The sequence below is a fragment of the Haliotis cracherodii genome, unplaced genomic scaffold (assembly GCF_022045235.1).
Source record: "Haliotis cracherodii isolate W230 unplaced genomic scaffold, xgHalCrac1.p SCAF_6, whole genome shotgun sequence".
Lineage (NCBI taxonomy): Eukaryota > Metazoa > Mollusca > Gastropoda > Lepetellida > Haliotidae > Haliotis > Haliotis cracherodii.
Window position 1 is genome coordinate 39,742,436 of NW_027266319.1, and position 22,671 is coordinate 39,765,106.

The 22,671-nt window shown below is 41.0% G+C and overlaps 1 protein-coding gene and 1 pseudogene across 1 annotated transcript in view; one reads left to right on the forward strand and one right to left on the reverse strand.

The window, feature by feature from the left end:
• LOC139446722 (uncharacterized) overlaps positions 1–22,671 on the reverse strand; it is a 50,331-nt gene that overhangs the window by 19,128 nt on the left and 8,532 nt on the right. The window contains exons 4-27 of the mRNA XM_071228018.1: positions 20,558–20,728; positions 19,294–19,434; positions 19,000–19,113; positions 18,011–18,262; positions 16,060–16,195; positions 14,884–15,088; positions 14,630–14,776; positions 13,756–14,104; positions 12,797–13,103; positions 8,285–8,411; positions 7,859–8,095; positions 7,559–7,768; positions 6,309–6,583; positions 6,065–6,224; positions 5,504–5,725; positions 5,164–5,314; positions 4,751–5,034; positions 3,831–4,028; positions 3,282–3,417; positions 2,610–2,644; positions 1,497–1,626; positions 1,151–1,383; positions 535–705; positions 153–324 (exon numbers count right to left, since the gene is read on the reverse strand). Of these exons, the coding sequence (XP_071084119.1) occupies positions 153–324; positions 535–705; positions 1,151–1,383; positions 1,497–1,626; positions 2,610–2,644; positions 3,282–3,417; positions 3,831–4,028; positions 4,751–5,034; positions 5,164–5,314; positions 5,504–5,725; positions 6,065–6,224; positions 6,309–6,583; positions 7,559–7,768; positions 7,859–8,095; positions 8,285–8,411; positions 12,797–13,103; positions 13,756–14,104; positions 14,630–14,776; positions 14,884–15,088; positions 16,060–16,195; positions 18,011–18,262; positions 19,000–19,113; positions 19,294–19,434; positions 20,558–20,728 (4,563 nt within the window). The remainder of the gene's footprint in view (positions 1–152; positions 325–534; positions 706–1,150; positions 1,384–1,496; positions 1,627–2,609; positions 2,645–3,281; positions 3,418–3,830; positions 4,029–4,750; positions 5,035–5,163; positions 5,315–5,503; positions 5,726–6,064; positions 6,225–6,308; positions 6,584–7,558; positions 7,769–7,858; positions 8,096–8,284; positions 8,412–12,796; positions 13,104–13,755; positions 14,105–14,629; positions 14,777–14,883; positions 15,089–16,059; positions 16,196–18,010; positions 18,263–18,999; positions 19,114–19,293; positions 19,435–20,557; positions 20,729–22,671) is intronic.
• LOC139445268 (uncharacterized) lies at positions 10,237–12,039 on the forward strand (annotated as a pseudogene).

Below are 22,671 nucleotides of genomic sequence, written 5' to 3' on the forward strand. Positions count from 1 at the left end.
CAGCAAATACTAGTACACGCATCATTTCGCTGCAGTTCTCTGTTCACGGCTTATGCCCTAATTCATGTGTCATTCGCTACTTCGATTTTACCTATACTACACTACGATACTGCATGAATCTTCAGGTCGGGCGAGCTTAAAAAGTAACTTACCAATAGCATCTAGGACAACTGAAGGTACAATATACACCGGGTCAAAAGCTGCACAGTCTTTGACATCCGCCGACACTGTTGCATATAGGCCAACTCGATTGTAGCCTCTGACTGCTACTCTTCTGCACTTAGTAAAGTCGAGATGCTGCGGAAGAGTTATCTGGAAACGTATCTGTAAAAAAAAATTCTACTGCAGAAATGTTTCCTGATTGCTTAGCAGCCAAATCTAAAGAAACACATACTACAACCAAACATTAACAAATTATTGTTAAGCTTATACAAAAACCGATCGGAGGAATGGCGTCGTTTGAATGTAGACATGTTAAGGCCATTGCGGCTGCTGAATCCAAATGAGTTGAGTATATAAGTTGAACAGAACTACCTTGTCGCCTATGGTGTTTATTCTTTCGGCGTCTACCGTCTGCCAGTTGATCAACATTTTGCTGCTGTGACTGTTATCTGTGAGTCCCCACTCGTACTTGTCAATGACGTCATAGGCTTCCGATACCACGGGTATGTCGGAATCACGGAACCGGGACATCGTCACCTGGATCTACATGGAAAACCCGTCATAAGCCTCATTTTATAAACAACAGGCGACAATATCATACCGGAAGAAGACAAAATACGTTAAAATCTATGCGTTTGTGTCCATTATGTGATATGGGTGTTGAGGACGAATTCCATGTACTTTTTATCTGTGAGTTTTACCAAGATATCCGAAAACGTTTTGTACCCGCTAAATACCTTAAACAGCAATGTACCACATCCCTTATATCACTTATGTCTAATCAATCTTCTGGTGTAATCTACAGTCTAGCTCAATTTCTCCATCTAGCACTCAATATTCGGCAGGAACTTGTAAATACAAATGTCTCCTAGAACGCACATATATGTTGAAAGTATGTATACCTTGTGTGTATTTGTATATAGGCTGGAGGCCTTTCATACAATAAACTTCTTGTCTTGTCTTGAGTCAACAAAAAACAAGAACTTACCTGTGCCTGTCCCCCCACAGACTCCTCATATGTCAGTGCCATGCTTCCAGTTGCTGGGGGGTGCGGTATGACAGTCACACCGTCACTGTGGATGGGCTTCATACAGACTTTACCAGCACAGAACTTGACAGAGGCTCTATACATATGTCCTGGCTCCAATGCCACACCTCCAACTGCAATCTTCTCCGATGTCCCAAGATGCTCGTAATCTCTCACGCCGTGCCACAAATCATCTGCAATATGAACAAGTACAATGCTGTGCTAGCTTTATTTCGGTATATTTTGAACAACATAATCTTTCTTAAAACGATTTTTTGACAGTAAATAAGGTAAGAAAATGAATTACCTGACCGGGGAAGTTTTTCCTGCAGACTCCAATATACTTCCGGGTACCTCTCTTTACTGACGTCACTTCTCGTCCAGTAGGCAGAATATGTCGAAGGGGATACTTGGTATGTGATATCGGTAGTGCATACCTGTATACAAACACAATACAATTTAAAGGGCTTCACACAATCTGCAAGTTAAGATCTGCATAAACTATTGGTTGTTCCGTTTTAGTCAGCACGAGAATCCAAACCTCGGGGTTATACATGTGCAACCTCATATCAGTACTTGTTGGAGTGTAACCTTTTAGAATCATTAGAACTGTTCTGTGCAATGATCTATGCAAAACTGTAGAAGACAGCAAGAGTATGGATATGCATTTGACTTTTGCATGTAAAATATGCAATTTGCTGTTGTAAATGTATTTTGAAGTGGGTATTTAATTGTAGAACCGAATACATTAAAATGATGTATGTTTTAACTCAACCCTGCAATATAGGACTCCTCGCCACCAACACCGTTTCCTGAATGTCTCAAAACAAATGTGTTCCTGTTTACTTTGATATTAATATCCATAAACCACCGTGATGTCTTTCTCTTACAACAGCGAGAAAATATAAAAGAATGAGGCGAAATTATAAGAAAAATAGATTGTCCCAGAAAAAAGGAGATAAATGTGCTTCCGACAGTTGAAAAGAATAGAAACTGTCCGGCAAATTAATACATTAATACAAGTGTTTAAAAACGATTTAAGCTCATAGTCTTAATTAAATAAAATATGTGGTTTTACAGGTGTAGCTGTAAAAAAACCTCGTTTGCATACAAAAATCAGCTCTTACTATAAGTCCAAAGACTTAATATACGTCTTCCTATGGAAAAGGATTATTCTCTCCGATTCTTTGGAATGCCTTACCTTTTCAAATCAAACTCTACATAACTCAGGCAACCTATAAGTCACAACTAAAAACGTATCTCTTTCGAAGTGCCTTTAACTAACTAGCATTTCTCTCTTCTTCGGTGCATTAGGCATTCATCGGTTTATGGACAATTGCGCTCGACAAGTGACATACATATTAATATTAATTCATCCATCCAGACAGACATGAAGAAACTTTATTCATAGTTTCCTTACCGGTTGGTTACCCTGGCCCGCCAAGTCTCGGATACCTGCACATGGAAGGTCTACAGTTTGAATACAACACAGACAAAAGTTCCATTTTCCAATCATTGTTTTCGCATGCAAGCAGCTGTACTCATATACTGTGGATAACTGAAGAATGATGTTTGTATCACACGGTACCTTCAGCATCTCACTATGCGTGAGGGAGGCACGGGTGGCCAAGTCGTCTAAGGCGCCGCGATTGGCTGTGCAGTGTTGCGTCCCTTGGGCACGCCAGAAACCTATGTTTGTGGGTTCGAATCCCGGTTCGTTCCGATTATGTTTCTAGGTTTATCAGCACCATACCCGTGCTCGAGGGTTTCACCGAAGTGGTAAACGTCGGGCATCACTTCGGGCTTTCCTCCTACATTAAGATGACACGCCGCGATATAACTGGAATACTGTTCAAAGCAGCCTTAAACCAAACTCACTCACACACTCACTATGCGTGACGTCACCATTCGGGCTTACTGGGTATATATGTACACTAATATAAAGACAAAGATATGTTTCGTACCATACGTGTTGCACACAATTGTATCGATGCTCTCTGTAAAACACATACTGTACATGTGTAAGTCAAAGTATGGTTAATGTTATGAACAAACAGTTAGCTACTTCATGATAATGGTTCATTGAACATACCAGAATCACGGCATCCTGGTCCATCTCTAATAGTGACACCTGTGACGTCAACATTTGGCCTGATGATCGTCACACCGTCAGAGGACACCGTCATCTCTCCTCCACCAGTAACAGCCACGACAGTCACAAAATACTTCTGGAAGGAGAATATAAAGCACTTTACTCATTTGTGTTTGAACTATATTCAGTTTAAATCCCTCCTAGATATTTAAAAAAAAATAAGTATAGGTGACCTTCCTTTAACGTTTGAGATCAACCTATTCCCGTTTTAGATTTTGCAATCCCACGCTTGCTATTGAAACTGGCAGATATGAAATATGATTGAAAGAAGATATTGTAAATCATGCAAACTTACGTGCTATTTTTCCGTTGAATATAAACAACACATCTGCTGTCCAACATTCAAGTTTAATTAAAAATAATTGAGTAAATATCCGACAATTAATAATAGAGAAAGAGCATTGATATCATTTTTATTTCCATATCATGTATGTATTTTGGGCCAGGACCCTTTTAGTGAATAACAGGACTGTCTGTCTATATTCTTACCTGATTTTCTTCCATACTTAAGTCATTAAATTCATGTTGCAGTTTGTTTCCCACTGACACAAGTTCCTTGACATCAGTTTGCGAAGGCCGAGAGCCAATTCCAACCTTATAGGTGACGGCGCTGACACCTGTGTCGAACCCGTACCACCTGGCTCTAAGGACTGAGGTGGACACCTGGTGGTCAGTATCGTCAAATGCCTTCAACACCAAATTAGCATACTTACAACACCGTTGTATCAACACGTTGTCATACCTACAACACCAAATTAGCATACCTACAACACCATTGTATCAACACGTTGTCATACCTACAACACCAAATTAGCATACCTACAACACCATTGTATCAACACATTGTCATACCAACAACACCAAATTAGCATACCTACAACACCATTGTATCAACACATTGTCATACCAACAACACCAAATTAGCATACCTACAACACCATTGTATCAACACGTTGTCATACCTACAACACCATTGTATCAACATGCAAAAAATACAACAGTAGGTTGACATACCTACATCATCAATTTGTCATACTTACAACAGCACGTTGACATACCTACACCAATTGGTCAAACCTACAACAGCTCGTTGTCATACCTACAACACCAACTAGTCATATCTACAACACTAAATCGTCATACCCACAACACCAATTTGTCATACCTACATAACCAATTTGTCATATCTACAACACTAAATCGCCAACAGACAATTTGCACATCTACAAGTTATCGTACTTACAACAGCAAGTTAGGAAACCACCCGCACCATGTTGTAACTAAGCACCCTGCATGCCCAACACATCCATTTAGCATACAAGAAGCAGGCATTTACATACAGTTTGTCGGAATGATGCAAAGGGATAATTAAGGTGTCATAAACTACGTGTTCTCACTTTCAAACTTACACTTATATCAAACAAGGATTCTTCTCCAGCTGGAATTACGTCTTCCACAACACCATGTGACGGTAGTGCCACGTCATGGACGTAGGGCTCCGACACTGCAACTGTGGACAGCCCGACTATGTTGGTGACCCTGACTGACACAAAGTAGGTGTGGCTGTGATGGAGGTCCCAGTGGAGGTCTGTGAGGGCTACAGCTGTACATGTAGGTGGCGACGTCAGAGTGCATCCCCCTCCTGACTGCAGGGCCGTGAAGGGAATTACTGTCGATTGTTCGTCTTTAGATCCTGCACATGAACAATTGGTTTGCACTGGTCGATCGTGTGAAATAGTTTTGGAATGTGTTAAAGTGATTCAGATTACACAGCGCATTATGGAATGAGAAGATAATGTAGAATGAGTATCCCTCTACGTACCGACAGCCACTTCGTACTTGAGATAGGACGTCTCTGGGTCCGAGAAGGCCTTGTCAGACCACCGTGCCAGGAGGTGACTACTGCCAACACTCATTCTCACTACGCCCGTAAATCCAGGGTAGGTTGTGTGAACGATTAAGGGACCTATGATCTATGAAATAAACACACAACCAGATACCATTAATGCACAGGGGCTGAAATGCAAGCTTGCTTTGCATACATGCAAGTAAACTGAATGAAATCCTTCTGACATGCCTTGGATATGATTACTATTCAATTAAATAACTAAAGAATATCTGGTAATGTTCAGCGCTTTAATGCAGTGTGATGTTGTTCCTACCTTTATGGTTGTGAGTGCAGCTTTGTTGATAGCCTTGATGGCTATGTAGAACTCTTGCCCCTCACTGAGGCGAGGGTGGTAGCCCTGATACTGAGGATGATGATGAGTGGACGTGTAGGGCAGGATGTCTGGAGCGTCTTCATCAGAAGGATCTGACATCAGCCCCAGCTCGTAGTCATAAATACCGCTCTCTGTGTCACTGCCAGTCCAGTTTACAAATAGCTGGCAATGAAACTTTAGGTTAGAATCAAATGCTGAGACTGCCACGGCTACTGTGTAGACACAATTTACCAAATAGTAAGGATTAGGTACATGATTCGTGACTACCAACAATGTGGAAAATGGGGTTTAACGCCAGTGTTACAGTTATATTACGACGTGTCAGTTTAATGTGTGAGTGATGAATGTCCCAGAATGTTTACCACTTTCTGAAAGCCAAGATGAAGGTGCAGACAAATTTAGAAACACAATCGGGGCGAATAGGTTTCTGGCGGGCCTAAGACCCTTAGACGATAGATCCCCGTGGTCCCTGCATGTGTAGTCAAGACGTTGTGTACTCACATGGTGTTCTCTGTAGATGTAGAGTGAGTTGATGAAGGTGGCAGGCAATGCCAGGAGAGATTCACACTCAGGGTTGTAGAGTTGCACCACACTTCCGTTGTTGTAGCGATGTGTTGGAAACAGGGAAAGCTTCCCGTCATCTACAGACGTAGCCTTGGAACTGCAGAGAAACCAACATTCCTGTCATACACTTTATCGCTGAGATGACAACGGGTATAACAAAGGGTAAACAGTATTTATGTACCTGCAAGTGTTATCTGGAGTGACTAATAGGGTACGTCTTCTGTGGGCGTCGATGAACCACACAGCATTATCTGATGACTTGACCAGGCCCTCCACCACTATGGAGTCTCTCACTGCCACGTCACTGACACTAGGTGGCGTTGTGTCTATCGTCACTCCGTCAGAACATACAGGGTCGGATGCTTCTAGAGCTCGGTTGTAGGCCACCACTGTCACGTGATACTTGCCGACAGAGGGCGCTGTCCAGGAGGCGGATGTGGAATAAGTTTCAGTGACCTGCATGAAAGATTCATAACGTTTAAACTCCGAAAACCCTCCGGAAACCCTCCGAACTTGAAACTGCCTCGCACCACACAAATATGAGCAAAAATGGGAGGGTATTATTCTTCAACACCTACAACCTACCTGTAAATTTTGGCGACTTCCGCATGTCAGAACAAACACATCTGTAAGAAAGCCAGTAATCGTGGCCTTCTTGCTGTTCGTGTGCACGTGAAATAACACATTGATGGGTGTCTGACAACTGGATAATTCGATGACTCCTAGAATACCCGTAAATGGACATGATTCTGATGGGAGACACACGTTGTCAAGTGTGGTCACAAGATTGTGGAACTGATGGATACTTTACCATCCACTCACTTCAAGAAGCGACACGACTGAACGAAACTAGGCTTCGATCTAAATAACTATGGTATTGAGGGTAAATATCAATTATGTTTTCACTTGATCTTTGAGCTTCACTTAACAAAAAACGGCGATAGAGTTTCAACATACTCAGATCTACTTAAAATGGAATTAAAACAGATCTCACCTCATCCTGACTTGCTAATAACTAACGAATTCGTGTGAAAAAATATTCAGACAATTGTAACCATAGTATATAATCCCTACAATAGCATATAGTGCATGGATACATTTTGAAGCCCGGATTTGTAACTATTATGTAAATTGTGGCAGTGCCCCTATCAAACCTCCAGTGAGAATTCCTATTGCCAACTACGACGGATTGGCAAATTAAGTGTTTTCATTATATGGCAAAAGATAGATATAAATTGTGCGTGAAGCATGGCGAAAGTTTGTTCAACAGTTTAGTTTATATTACGTGACAACAAAACCGATTCCAGGAAGTACTGAGTATGAGTACGGTCGATCGCAAGACTGATAAAGCGTAGATGATGTTAGCTACATTTAGAACTTATCAATAAAATAATGACAAGAAAAGGAACACTATTGGACAGTTCTGTGTACCTGCAATGAACCTGTGTCTAATCCAAAATCATCTGCTTGGAAACAGTTTGAGCCAAATTTATATTGGTAAAATTTGACTCCACTCTCTCTGTCAAAGAATCCGTCCCAGTGGGCGCGGAGCTGGAGACTGTCCTGGTAGTCCACTTCCGGGCGTCCAGACTGACCATCATGGACAACGCCAGGATGAGGGGCACTTGCGTCTATTGTCACCTGGATAAGAACGTGGAAGAGAGTGTCAGGAGCTTTGGAGAACATATCAGATCACAGATAACAATGGATCACACGAAATCGTTCACTCACTTTAAACTGCATCTTTGTAGTAAGTTTGGCGTGGTTTGTCACCGTGACCTCTAGATGGTAGTCCGAGTCGTGAGATCCCTTGCTTTTGTCACTGAATATTCCTCCATGTGGGAGACTGCTGTCAACTACGGCCGGTCTTACTTGAAAGTGACGATGGTAGCAACCTTTGGCTGGAGTGCAGTAACAGTTAGCTCCCCTGGCGACACCAGCGAAGGTGGTCTTGCAATCAGCCATACTCTGTTTTACAAAATATTTGACTACATTATATACAATTATTTTTTTCAAACCATAAATCACGTAAAATAATGTTTGTCTGGCCAACTTGTTCAATAAGTTAAGGATAAACAGTGGGAAAGAACAGTGGGGTGAAGATTAAGTTAAATGAATCCACTGCTATAATCGTTTTCGCTGCACAGATTGCCTTACGGTTGTTTCTCCTTGAGCCGCGATGTGCTGAAGTCCATGCACGATGTTAAGGCCCTGGTATTTATCTACAATCCGCCATGATACCGTCTCCAAGCCGCTGTGCTCATCGTATGCAACCCACTCCATTCTGTGAAAACAGTTTACCATGTTAACACTTCTTGATATAATTGTGATGTACAGTGAGAGTGTGAGATATGTTTCAGTGTCGCTGTAATTTCAGAAATATCACATCCTCACATCTAATGCAGGAGGACACACGCCGTTGGGTATAGGTATTGAGTTTGGGTATGGGTATTTAGTATGGGTATGGATATGGGTATGGATATGGATATGGATATGGGTATGGGTATGGGTATGGGTATGGGTATGGGTGTGGGTATTGTGTATGGGTATGGGTATGGGTATTGAGTATGGGTATTGGGTATGGGTATGGGTATGGGTATGGGTATGGGTATGGGTGTGGGTGTGGGTATTGTGTATGGGTATGGGTATGGGTATTGAGTATGGGTATTGGGTATGGGTATGGGTATTGGGTATGGATATGAGTATTGTGTATGGGTATGGGTATTGTGTATGGGAATGAGTATTGTGTATGGATATGAGTATTGTGTATGGGTATGGGTATTGTGTATGGGAATGGGAATAGGTATTGGTATGAGTATTTAGTATGGATATTGATATGGGTATAGGCATGGGTATTTAGTATGGGTATTGGTATGGGTATGAGTATGGGTATTGAGTATGAGTATGGGTATTGGTATGGGTATTGAGTATGAGTATTGAGTATGGGTATTGAGTATGAGTATTGAGTATGGGTATGGGTATTGAGTATGAGTATGGGTATGGGTATGGGTATGGGTATTGAGTATGAGTATTGAGTATTGAGTATGGGTATGGGTATTGAGTATGAGTATGGGTATGGGTATGGGTATGAGTATTGAGTATTGAGTATTGAGTATGGGTATGGGTATGGGTATGGGTATGGGTATGGGTATTGAGTATCAGTATTGAGTATGGGTATGGGTATTGAGTATGAGTATGGGTATGGGTATGGGTATGGGTATTGAGTATGAGTATGGGTATGGGTATGGGTATTGAGTATGAGTATTGGGTATGGGTATGGGTATGGGTATGGGTATGGGTATGGGAATGGGTATTGAGTATGGGTATTGAGTATGAGTATGGGTATGGGTATGGGTATGGGTATGGGTATGGGTATTGAGTATGAGTATGGGTATGGGTATGGGTATGGGTATTGAGTATGAGTATTGAGTATGGGTATGGGTATTGAGTATGAGTATGGGTATGGGTATTGAGTATGAGTATGGGTATGGGTATGAGTATGGGTATTGAGTATGAGTATGGGTATGGGTATGAGTATTGAGTATGAGTATGGGTATGGGTATGGGTATTGAATATGAGTATGAGTATGAGTATGAGTATGGGTATGGGTATTGAGTATGAGTATTGAGTATGGGTATGGGTATGGGTATTGAGTATGAGTATGGGTATGGGTATGGGTATTGAGTATGAGTATGAGTATGGGTATGGGTATGGGTATGGGTATGGGTATGGGTATTGAGTATGAGTATGAGTATGGGTATGGGTATTGAGTATGAGTATGGGTATGAGTATTGGTATGGGTATTGAGTTTGAGTATGGGTATGGGTATGGGTATGGGTATTGAGTATGAGTATGGGTATGAGTATTGAGTATGAGTATCGAGTATGGGTATGGGTATTGAGTATGGGTATGGGTATGGGTATGGGTATAGGTATGGGTATTGAGTATGGGTATTGGTATGAGTATGAGTAAGGGTATGGATTATGAGGATGGGTATGGGTATTGAGTATGAGTATTGTGTATCGGTATGAGTATGGGTATGGGTATTGAGTATGGGTATTGAGTATGAGTATGAATATGGATATTGAGTATGAGTATTGAGTATCGGTATGAGTACGGGTATGGGTATCGGTATGGGTATGAGTATGGGTATTGAGTATGAGTATGAGTATGAGTATGGGTATGGGTATGGGTATTGAGTATGACTATTGAGTATCAGTATAGGTATGGGTATTGAGTATGAGTATTGAGTATCGGTATAGGTATAGGTATGGGTATGGGTATGGGTATGGGTATGGGTATGGGTATTGAGTATGAGTAATGAGTATCGGTATAGGTATGGGTATTGAGTATGGGTATTGGTATTGGTATGAGTATGGGTATTGAGTATGAGTATGAGTATGGGTATGGGTATTGGGTGAGGTGAAATGGGGTTTAACGTCGCGTCCAAGATTATTGCACTTATATAGCGACGTGCATGTAAGTGTGTGTGCTTGTGTGGCTGCTTGTACTAGTCCGGACTGATGCCGATTTATAGTGCTAGCTCACTGAGATACTATACCGCAGTTTAACATGAATACCCCACTCAGACACAGTATACTGACTCCGAGCCGACCATTTCTCTTTAAGCCCATTTCTCTTTACTTTTTTCATATATGAACTGGCTGTACAAATAAATACCAACTGTAATTATGGTATTCAGCTCCGTCCAGATATTACACAGATATTTTTACTTTTATTTGCAGATGATATTGCTCTCTTTTCATCAACAATCAAAGGACTGCAGTGTCAAATTAATGAACTTGAAAGTTACTGCAATAGATGGAAGCTAACAGGTAACATGAGTAAAACAAAAGTTTTGGTATTTAAGAAAGGACGTCATTCAGCAAGTAAAGAATATTGGTCCTTTAAAGGACAAAAAATAGAAACTACAGGATTTTATAAATATCTTGGTGTAGTAGAAACTTGTCATGGCATAAACATTTGTATCAAGCTGCTTTACAAGCAAGAAAGGTCTTTGTAAGTATCCATAAGAGTTTGAAAGTTTTAGAAACCATTTCTCATCAATCTTTGTTTTAAATATTTGATATAAAGATACTCCCCATTTTGTTGTATGGGGCAGAAGTCTGGGGTTTACAGCACTTTGATGCCATAGAAAAGATTCATTTATATGTTTGCAAAAAGTATTTAGGTGTTAATATAAACACTTCCAGCTTGGTGGTGTATGGAGAATGTGGAAGATTCCCTCTCTATGTATATTCAAATATAAAAGTTATTGAATACTGGCTGAGACTTATTGACATGCCCTCAATTAGATTGCCAAAAAAGTGTTATAATATGATGATAGTTTATGATGATAATGGGAAAAGAAACTGGGTTACAGGTGTTAGAGAATTACTTTTCAGTTGTGGCTATGGTGATATGTGTATTCCAAATCAATGTTTATACTTTCATTAACCCAGAGATTAAATGATATTTATTTACAATCTTGGAATGCATCATTGACTCTAACAAACAAGTGCTTTTATTACAAAATGTTTAAATCAGAAATAATTATGGAAGATTATTTATCAAAAGTTAATGTTAAAAAAATTCGAACGGCTCTTTCACGTTTTAGATGTTCTTCTCACGACCTTTTAATAGAAACAGGGCGCTATGTAAACATTCCTCGTGAAGAAAGAATCTGTAATCTATGTAGTTTAAACTCAATAGAAGATGAATTTCATTTCTTACTTGTATGTCCAGTGTATTAACACCTTAGAGAAAATTACCTGCAAGCTTATTATTACAGGTACCCTAATATTATTAAATTTGTTACACTGCTGTCAAACACAAAAAGAAGTATCTTACAAAATGTCTCCATGTACATATATTATGCCTCTTTATACCGACAGAACCTTATGCAAGAATAATCTTAGCTGCTTGGTATTAGGAAACTACTGTGTATATACATTAAGTACATATTTATAGATATTTGCCATCTGAATAAACTAAAAACAAAAGAGTTAGAAATGGTATTAAACTATTAGGCTGTCATATGATATTGTGGACGTGATATTACAAATGGTTTAGTATAGTTATATGTAGATGAAATGATGTGACATGACATGACATGATGTGATATGATATGATAAGTGTTGTGGTGTGATATGATACATGAGGGGATATGATGCAATATGTTATGTGTATTATAGAAATTGTGTAAATACTGTTTTTAGTGTACATATTATATGGCTTGCGGTCTTCCAGTGTTGAATAAATATTGATTGATTGATACGATATAAAATGGCATGGAATGACATGGCATTATATGGTATAATATGATAAGATATGATGGGACAAGCTATGAAATTGCTATGGGTATGGGTATGGGTATGGGTATGGGTATGGGTATGGGTATGGAGTATGGGTATGGGTATGGGTATGGGTATGGGTCCAATCTGATGAAACCCACAAACAACTGTAGACAGACCACGCATCATAACCGGGATTCGAATCCATGACCAGCGGATACTTGCATGGTTAAGAGACCTAAATGGTACACATAGAAATGACCAACTAATGTACCTCTTGATATACGTTTACAAGCGTTCATTGTTGAATATTAAGCTGTCTGAGTTTTACATCTTTGCGCTTGCCGAGGGAAGATGTAGTTTTTAAAATACTTGCGTCATTTCGGCGAATTCCTCCACGTTATGAACACTAATGTTGAGTCTGTCTCCTCTGGTGAGCCACAGGTTCTCTATGACTGGAGGTGATGTGTCTATGTTGACTGTCACACTTTCTTCTTTCATGTCAGACTTGATGTCATAGGCCCGCACCCAGAAGCGTACAGTGTCCCCATCCACTACTGAGGGTTTTATTGTTTGTGACTGTCTCAGACCTTGACTGGTGAACTCATCGCCATCTGGTGGACTTACGATGGAAGATCCTCCTTTGTGGTCGACTTTGTAAGACGACAAGAATCGTGTTACACCTGTTGAATATAAACTCCATTGAACGCATTGACACATGTACAATTACACAGCTGATATTGAAGAGGTTTTCATATTATGGAGGAGTGAATAAGTGAGTTGGGTTTAACGCAGCTTTGATCAGTGTTTCAGTTATATCACTGCGCGTCAGCTTAATGTGGGAGGAAAGCGCGAAGTGTTGTAGGTCTTTCAAATGTTAACCACTTTGGTTAAATCCGCGAGTACGGGAATTGTACTGACAAAGCAAGAAACATAATTGCGTCAAACCGGGATTGGAACACATGATCGCAGGTTTCTAGCATGCCAAAGGGACGCAACTCTGCACAGCGAATTGTGTAAGATAAGTCTGGTACAAGCAAATATGCCGTATAGCAGAGGACTGTATTGGACGCATGCATATGCAGCTCCTGATTGACACACACAGAGTGAGAGTAGGGCCCTAAGATAGTTCCTATTTGCAGTACAGTGTTTAGTCACTAGTGTAGGCCATTCCTATACAACAGGTCAGTTACTGAAAACTGGTATGTCTGCGTTGACTGTTGAATAGTCTTTTGTACAACGTCTTAACAACACCAGGTATAGAACATCAGCAATGAGGAAGCTAAATACTGCACAAAAACCAATATGTTTTCGATAGCACGCTTCGGATCCTACCCTGAACATTGTTGATGGCAGCCACTCTTCTGTCCCCCTCGTTGTCATCAAAGTCAGAGCCGACCCCAGCAAGAGAAGCCACCCCTTGCAGCCACTTGTTGTTGTGATGTACTGTGTTGATGTATCTGTTGGTCCAGTCCACTGTCAATGCGGATGACGTCGTTTGCCACTCTGACGTTGCTGATGATGCTGTCGTCACACGGAGTTCTTTATGAGACTGAGTTGTTACAGTCGACGTACCATCATATAGCAGGATCCGCCTGGCACTTCTGTGATTACCTGCCTGGTCATAGGCAGATAGGACAACAGAGTACACGCCCGCCGTAGTAAGTGTGTAGCTGTTGGACGTCTGAAATGTAGGTTTTACTCAATATACACTGCACAAAAACAAGAAATTATTTTTACACTCGAGTATATGGTTTATGTTTCTGAGCACAGATAAACTACCAACAGACCACGGCAGCTCACATTTCGGTTTAGATTTGACTCAGTTTCTCGTATGTTTTGTAGTTGAATCATGTAACTGACTGATTCTCCCATCAGTTGCGTTTGTTTGGTACTGGTACTGAGAGAGTCAATGTTGTTTATCAATAGAGTTAGCAATAATACTGCGATATCGCGACAGTCTGTAATTTATCAAATCTAGACCAGACGAACCCATTGCTGAAAGCATGAGCGGCGACCCACCAAAGCAAGGTGATACGTAATCAACGGAAAGAGATCATCAGATCATCTTAAGGGGGCCCGAAGGACCAGCACGGGAAACTAGGGACACATTATTCCCCGGAAGCACTCTAGGTGGTAGTGTTCTTGTAGCACTCACGAACACAGGCGGATTTAGCGGAAATGCTGATAATGAAGATGACATCCTCACCGTTGAACTGGTTACGGTTGTAGTATCGACCTGACGTTTAACTCTGAGTTCATTCCCTACGGCATGAAGTTCATACACCTCCCTCACAAAATGGGCAACGCCTGCATCGGCATCTGACCAGCCACTCCAGCGGAGGTTCACAGTCGGCTGTAAGAAAGGATGGATTTATAACAGGATGAATACATTACACTGTGAACATAAGAAAGTAAAATGTTTTCAAATGGATAAAATACTCGGTTTGGCCATAAACTTACAGTTTTGATCACATTGGGAGCAGTCAGCATGCTGCCAACACAGGCAGTAGTACCACTACAGTGATAGGGATCCACCAGGTCAATGGTCATGGTAAAGGTGTGGGTCTGTGTAGCACCGGTGTAGTAGTGGGTTCCTAGGATGTTGGTCTCCTTGTTCCGGACCTTTACATTCCCTCCATTGCTTGTTGCATAGGAGAAGTCAATACTGAAAAGTCAATAATAAAATTAATTATAATAATAATAATAATAATAATAATAATAATAATAATAATAATCTGACAATCTGGGTAATGCAGAAGGCTGCAGTGTTTGGGAGTCTTCACATACTCCGAAATGGTTTCTTGGTGGTTTTTGTGGCAGCGCTTCCTGGGAGAGGTCTCATTCGCTTACTTGGCTGCGTGTACAGGGGGTAAGGGCCCTGAGCTGATGATCAGCCTATCCAGCCTGACTGTGCCAGGATCACCAAAACCCTCTTAGCTGCATTTTTTAAATCTGTACATAATAATGCATATATTTATCAGTTGTAATGGGGGGACGTGGTTTGATTAACGTGGAGGCTCTTCATGAAAGAATTGTATTTTGCACTTTCGCGAACATTTATTTGTCTGATGCTACCCTTGTGAAGCATGTCAAGACTTATGGTGAAAAAACCAAGGCATTCCACTGTTTTATTAAACGAGCCAAGGGTGCAGGACATGATCTCAATGAGTGTTGATCTTGTTGATGGTCATGTACTGCTGGACGGTACAGAAATGAGTGTCAACCAGGCAAAGTGCCATATGAAATCGGCCCAGACACGGTTTTCAGGGAGAGGCTTTCTGAACGACGACTGCATCGAGTTTATGTACAGTGAAGCAGCCCCGCCGTGTCCTTCGCTTGGAAGGCTGGCCTGAAAAAAAGTGAAACAGGAGGCTTTCTGTTTGCTGCTCAGGACCAGTCACTTCCCACTCGAAACCGTCAATGTGCGATCATCAAAATGTAAATATGAAAAGTAGATTATGCAATGAATTTAATGAGACTGCCTAACACATTGTCAGTGGATGCCCAGCTTTTGCACAAACACATTATCTTAAGCGTCATGGTGGAGTGGCTCGATCCTTTTATTACCGTACAAATGTACAAAAGCATTTTTGAAAAGAAATCTCAAGATAACTAAATACAACACCCCCTACTCACACGTCTTTGTGTTGGAAGGGTAGAGGCAGTACAGACGCCCCAGTTGGGTTTCCTTCACAGGTGAAGAGGTCTGTGTCGGGGCTGGTCCTGCTGGCTCCACCACAGTTAAGTACCTTAGTAGAGGTCACACGTCCACCTTGGTCCAACAACATGTCGTTGAATTATATAGGGATATTCGCTTTGGTGTGTGTGTGTGTGTGTGTGTGTGTGTGTGTGTGTGTGTGTGTGTGTGTGTGTGTGTGTGTGTGTGTGTGTGTGTGTGTTCGCCTTTTACGACCAGGTTGCTGAGTCAAGTTTATCCCGGAATGCCCAGAGGGAAAGAACCATGAAATATAATGACGGGGAAAGAGAGAGGTGTTGAGGGGAAAGTGGTTATGTAGAGATGAGACAGGCAGGGATGGGGTAGCAATGGACACTTTTTTTCGTGTAATTTAAGACATTCCCGTTTACTGTTGAATTTCGTGCTGTTTTCTTTTCTTGTTGTATTTATTATATGCAAGTACATTTATGTCTGGAATTATATAATTATGTAATGTTTTACAATGAGAAAGAATGGTTTACGCGAACACCATCTCCAAGCATAATGGAACTAATGTATATGACGAAATTCCTGTTATATTTTTATACCAAATTTCAAACTGTGAGATCAATTCTTTGTATTTAACACATGAAGAAAAAAATGTTTTCAAGAGATCCACAAGAATGTTTTTCCTATCTCATGAACAAAAGAGTTTGTTGCTAATATTCGATGGATTAGTTTATAAAAATGTCTTGGTTTATTTTCAATCGAGGTAACATTTATCAGTGCAAAACATGTCTAGATTGTCGTCCAGCATAAGCGTACCTTGGAAATTTTCCCTTTTTGTATGGAGGTTATCAAGAGGTTCACCCAGAGTGTCCCGTAAACGTTTATAAATGAATTTACAATCTGCAGATTTGAGAATATCATGTTGAAGACCGGAATGATTTACATGTTCACCGTCGTTGCTTTGTGCATTAACCTTTAACAGCTGTATCCATCGTTTAGGTATATGGTGTGTGAGTTTCATATGGAGTTTTTTCCAAAATCCACCAAAGACACCTTTAAATATCCGGTATTAGAAACAAACATCCCAAACATACTTTAAACCTAATCTATACCATTAAACAAACAATCTTAGTTCCTTGTGTGGAACAAAGGTATAGGTAAACTCAAAAACCTTGAACACTTGGTTTCGTTTGGTTTGGGACTATTGAACTTTTTACTACATCTTTCCCATTTTTATAAATTAAATTTAATGTTCCCAATGGATTTAAAGATTCGTGAACTAAATGTTGTCATTACCCCTTAAAGGGGTACTTACACAATGATTCCAAGTCAGTCATTCTAGCCCCCTTTTGTGTATTTATTAACAACATTTTCCTTTCAATTCTGTCTCGCTTGCCTGCACAAACGAATTTAAATAAAATTTAATTCAGCCTAGAAAACTGTTGTCTGTGCTGGGAAGCGCAACTGAAAGGTGTGTAAAAGAGCGGGGATCTTAGTATTGTAATTCAACCTCCTAATTTAAGATGTGTATTTGTTTAAAGGTTTGTGGTTTAATGCCACACTCAGCAATACTCCAGCTATATGATGGCGGTCTGTAAATAATCGTGTCTAGACCAGACAGTCCAGTGATTAACATCATGATGATCGATCTACGAAACCGGGATACGATGACATGCATACACCTAGACAGCGATCCCGTTAGTCGCCTCTTACGACAAGCATGGGTTGCTGAAAGCGTATTCTATCCTGTTAAACAACAAACCAACAACAATCAACAACAAACCAACAACAACCAACAACTAGCAATTGAAGCTTCGGTGACTTCGGGAGTTGATCTTATGCGATAGCTGGTCAGCGTTAATATTATGAAAGAAGAATTGTCTCTTAATTGCGACTAAGCTTTTAAAGTGTCTGACAACATACTTCTCTTAAGTTTGAAGGTAGCAGAAGCGCTGACAATGCCCACGGCGAAGGCTTCAATGAAAGCATGTCTGGTTGGGGGTACCATCCTGTACTCAGCAGTGAACTTGTAGTACATTCGAGATGGGGAGTTGATGTTGGACCACTTGGTGGGCTGAGATGAACCACTGTTGATGTTGGGAGGTGCCTCGGCCGTGTCCCCATTGCTGCTGGTCAACCGTAGGAGGTTGAAGTTTATTGTGGGCTTCGCTGTTACTGTAACATTGAACCATGAAGTGTATTTCTGGGCCATAGAAACAAAGAAGAGGTGTGTTTGTAACATATTTCCTCACCCAATAACAGAGTGAGTGAGTGAGTGAGTGACCAGAAAATGGCGTGCCAAACAGTTTGTATAAGAGACACTCGTGTTCACCTAACACGATTTTGCATAAGGTCACATGTAATTTGTAAAGATTTACCTATTCAATCACTTGAAATTAATGGGGGCGGTCGGGTAGCCTAGTGGTTAAAGCGTTCGTTCGTCACGCCGAAGACCCGGGCTCGATTCCCGACATGGGTACAATGTGTGAAGCCCATTTCTGGTATCCCCCGCCGTGATATTGCGTGAATATTGCTAAAAGCGGCGTAAAACCATACTCATTCATTCATTGAAATTAATGACAAATGGTCATCTTTAGGGACCAACCGTTTGGTACTGTGGGGGCTGGCTGATTGGGATTTTATCGAAAAAATTGCACCAGAAAATGCTTGAAAGAAAGTATTTATGCTTCAGTCTGTAAATACGAATAGAAGAAACTATCTGCCTGAAAAATTACATATTCCATGGTGTTATTTAAAAAAAAGTATTTGGCCTATACTTTTAATTTTTTTAAATTCTGTAGCTGAAAAAATATCCAGTCTCCACACAATATTACAGGGTCCCCTCCCCGCGCTAGAATATCTCATGGTCGGTCATTTTGATTCTGTGAAACATTAAGCAACTGAAACATTACTTGTCTGGCAGGTTTTCCCCGTGAAACCACTGGAGCAGGCACAGTTGCTGGCGTACTCGTTCCGGCAAGTCCCTGGATAACACCAGGTGCTATCACTCCTCCAGGAACACGTCTCTGTAATCCATAATGACAATTTATGAAACACAGAATTATATCAACCTTTTTCTTGTTAAATATTGGTGGACTCTATGGCAAATTCAAAACAACTAATAATAAGTAATATGAATAGAGGACAACATGATACATGTTTTATTCATCACGAAAGTATTCAATATATGTTAATACGATACTCACTGATGCAGGATTTCTTGTTAGAAGAAGCCACGTACGCCCTAAATCCTGCCTTCTCCGACACAACCCCGTCACATCGAGTACACACCTGGTTGGTGTTGCTGCTGCATTCCTCCAGGTCACAGTTGCTGATGGCGGTGCACACTGACATACGTGAGATATAGCATATATACAGGATATTGTATCAGTGTTCGTGTCATACTATGTTTACGACACGAGTGTCTATATTCCGGTATTTCCCGTACGAGGGTGAGCACCGGAATTTTGGCACGAGGGTCGTAAACATAGTACGACATTTACACGAATAAAATGTTCTGTTTATTATAGAAGAAGATGTCTTCATACTGAGACGAATTTTAGTGTTTACCTATAAGGACAGCAAGTCGCAGCAACATCTTCAGCTATGACGTTGTTCTAGCGTGACGTCATTCCGACCTCACGCCACAATAAGAATCGAATTACGTCAACAGCGCCGTCCGGATGACAGAAACAATACACTGTTGTCTCGTGACGTGATATGACCCCAGGGCACATGTGATGTTTATGAACTCCAATAACTTTGCCGCACGGAGTCAGTATACTGTGCCTGGGTGGGGTATTCATGTTAAAACGTCGGCATGGTATATCAGTGGGCTAGCTCTATAACACCGGCATCAGTCAGTCCTTGTACAAGCAGTTTCACACACGTACATGCACGTTGCTATGTATTTTTGAACGCGACGTCAAAGACAGTTTCACCTCACCTCACCATACAGCATCACCATATCCCCATTTAACAGAAAAGCACATTAAGAACGATAGATCCGTGCAGCGCACAGTTCAGTGATAGTAAATATTCAGCAATATTCCAGCCATCTGACGGAGGTATGTAAATAATCGAGTCTGGACCAGACAATTCAGTGATTGACATCGTGAGCATCGACCTACGCATTTGGGATACGATGACATGTATCAACCAAGTCAGCGAGTCAGACGACCCGATCCCGTTTGTCGCCTGTTACGACAAGCATAGTCACCTTTTACGGCAAGCATTGGTTGCTGAAGACTTTTTTCTTGTGTGTGTAGATAACTCCTCAAACAGCAACACGCTTTATCATCGGCGTTGAAGTCCATAATGATAAAAGTAATTTACATTGTGTATATTTAGGAGATATAACATATTAGGATGTGTCTGTGATCAAGTCAAAACATAACACAAACACCATATAGTTTGATATGGTTGATGTCTACCTAGTTTTCTGTTTTCTGCACAGACTGATGCACTTACTTCTACAGCGTTCCGGGCTTGCATAGAAGCCGTCATTACAGTTGATACACTTCCCTGGTGTACTGCAGCTACCTCCACTGATGTACTGGGTCTTGCCGTTACTGTAGATGATGTGGGATGTCCTGTATGTGATGGTGCAAGCAGCGGGGTTGATATCACCGTCACATATCGCTGAGGATGAAACACCCAAGTAAAACACCAGAACCCACTGCAATCTATGTTTGTCACAAACAACAATACACTGTTGTATCCATCTCACGCTGCTGGAGGAAACGTAGTGCTACAGCCACCAAGGACATATATATCATTAAAGGAACTTTAACCACAATACTTTAAATTAAATTAAATGTTTATAATTTCGCTACAAATACAAACTGTTGGGGAAGAGGAATACTCGGAGTAAGTGACAAGGCTTACATGCGATGTCTGTTTCTGTTATATATTTATATATGTGTATATATTCTGTTTCTGTTTTCTGAGTGAGTGGGTGAGTATAGTTTTACGCCGCTTTTAGCCATATTCCAGCAATATCACGGCGGGGAACACCACAAATGGGCTTCACACATTGTCCCCATGTCGGGAATCGAGCCCGGGTCTTCGGCGTTACGAGCGAACGCTTTAACCACTAGGCTACCCGATCGCTCCTCTGTTTAATGATACGTAAATTCATATACTATAAATTGAAGATTTCCAGGATAAAAACCGTAAAGCAATACCAACACATTTTACCATTTCTTAACAGTCTTATTTGAGATCTATATGTTGTTGAACTGGGGTCTGTGCCAAGGGGTTGTCAATTCTAAGCCTGCATTACCCGGGGTCTGTACACGCGGGTTGCCATTGCATTACTTGCGTATTATGTAAATGGGGCTTGTCAATGCAATACCTGGGGTGTGTACAATGGGATTGTCAATTCTTTACCTGGGGTCTGTACAATGGGGTTGTCAATTCTTTACCCGGGGTCTCTACAATGAGACTGTCAGTTCTTTACCCGGGGTCTGTACAATGGGGTTATCAATTCTTTACCGGGGGACTGTACAATAGGGTTCTCCCTTGTTAACTAAGATATCGACACTCGTTAGATATCATATTTATTATAAGTAGTAAATTCCAAACGTACTTACGCTCGTTAGATACGTTTTGGTATAGAGTTGAGCAATATATTTATTACTCAGGTGTCACTTGTATAAAGGTGGCGTGTGAATACAATATCCGTAGCTGCCTCTCCTACCATAGGCTATATTTTCCAGGTGCGACCATTAAATGGCCATGGAGTGTGCAGCTATTTCAAGACTGATTGTAAGAAACGAAGGGTTGTTCTACAAACAGTTTAATAATATCCGAGTCACAGTTGTCAACAATGAAAATCTGCATTCAATGGGACGTCTAGTTTGTTAGTTTGATGTGATCAACTCATCGAATGAGCTCATGCATATGTGCTCTGATATAGGACTGGAATGTTGGAATGTTATGATTTTCTTGTAATGAGCGTTAAGTAACACAACCCATGGAGCACTTAAGCTTCACAAAACGGGGTTCCCCAGGTTGACATAACAGGACGACGTTTTCCCACATGGTACACGAAGTTCAATGTCATAATTAGACAACGGTGATGAGTGTTGTGGTCCTGCTGCGACATGTTTCGTGTATTGCACAACTTCCGCTCAGCTGTAACCCAAGCTTGAGAGTCCGCGTACTCGACTCATTTCAAGCCTTTGCCGCGAGTCCAGCTCTGGTTTAATGACCTCTAGAAATCCTCACCAAGTCTTCAAGAAAATGTTTTGAGATGTATGCATATTGTGCCTTTGCTTCTTTGGTGTTTCGTATTAATAAGAAGAGTAAGGGGAGTAGATAACCCACCTGTGAGAAAGTACGTCTGTTTGTTTGTTCTTTAACGATGCTGGTAACAATATCCCAGCATATATGGCGGCTGTTTGTAAATAGTTGAATCTGAACCAGACAATCCAGTGGTTAATATCATAGAAATCGATCCACGCAGTTGGGATACGATGACATACATCAACCAAGTCAGCAAGCCGGACCACCCGGTCTCGTTAGTCGCCTCCTACGACATCAATCGGTTACTGAAGACCTATTCTAACCAGGATCGTCAC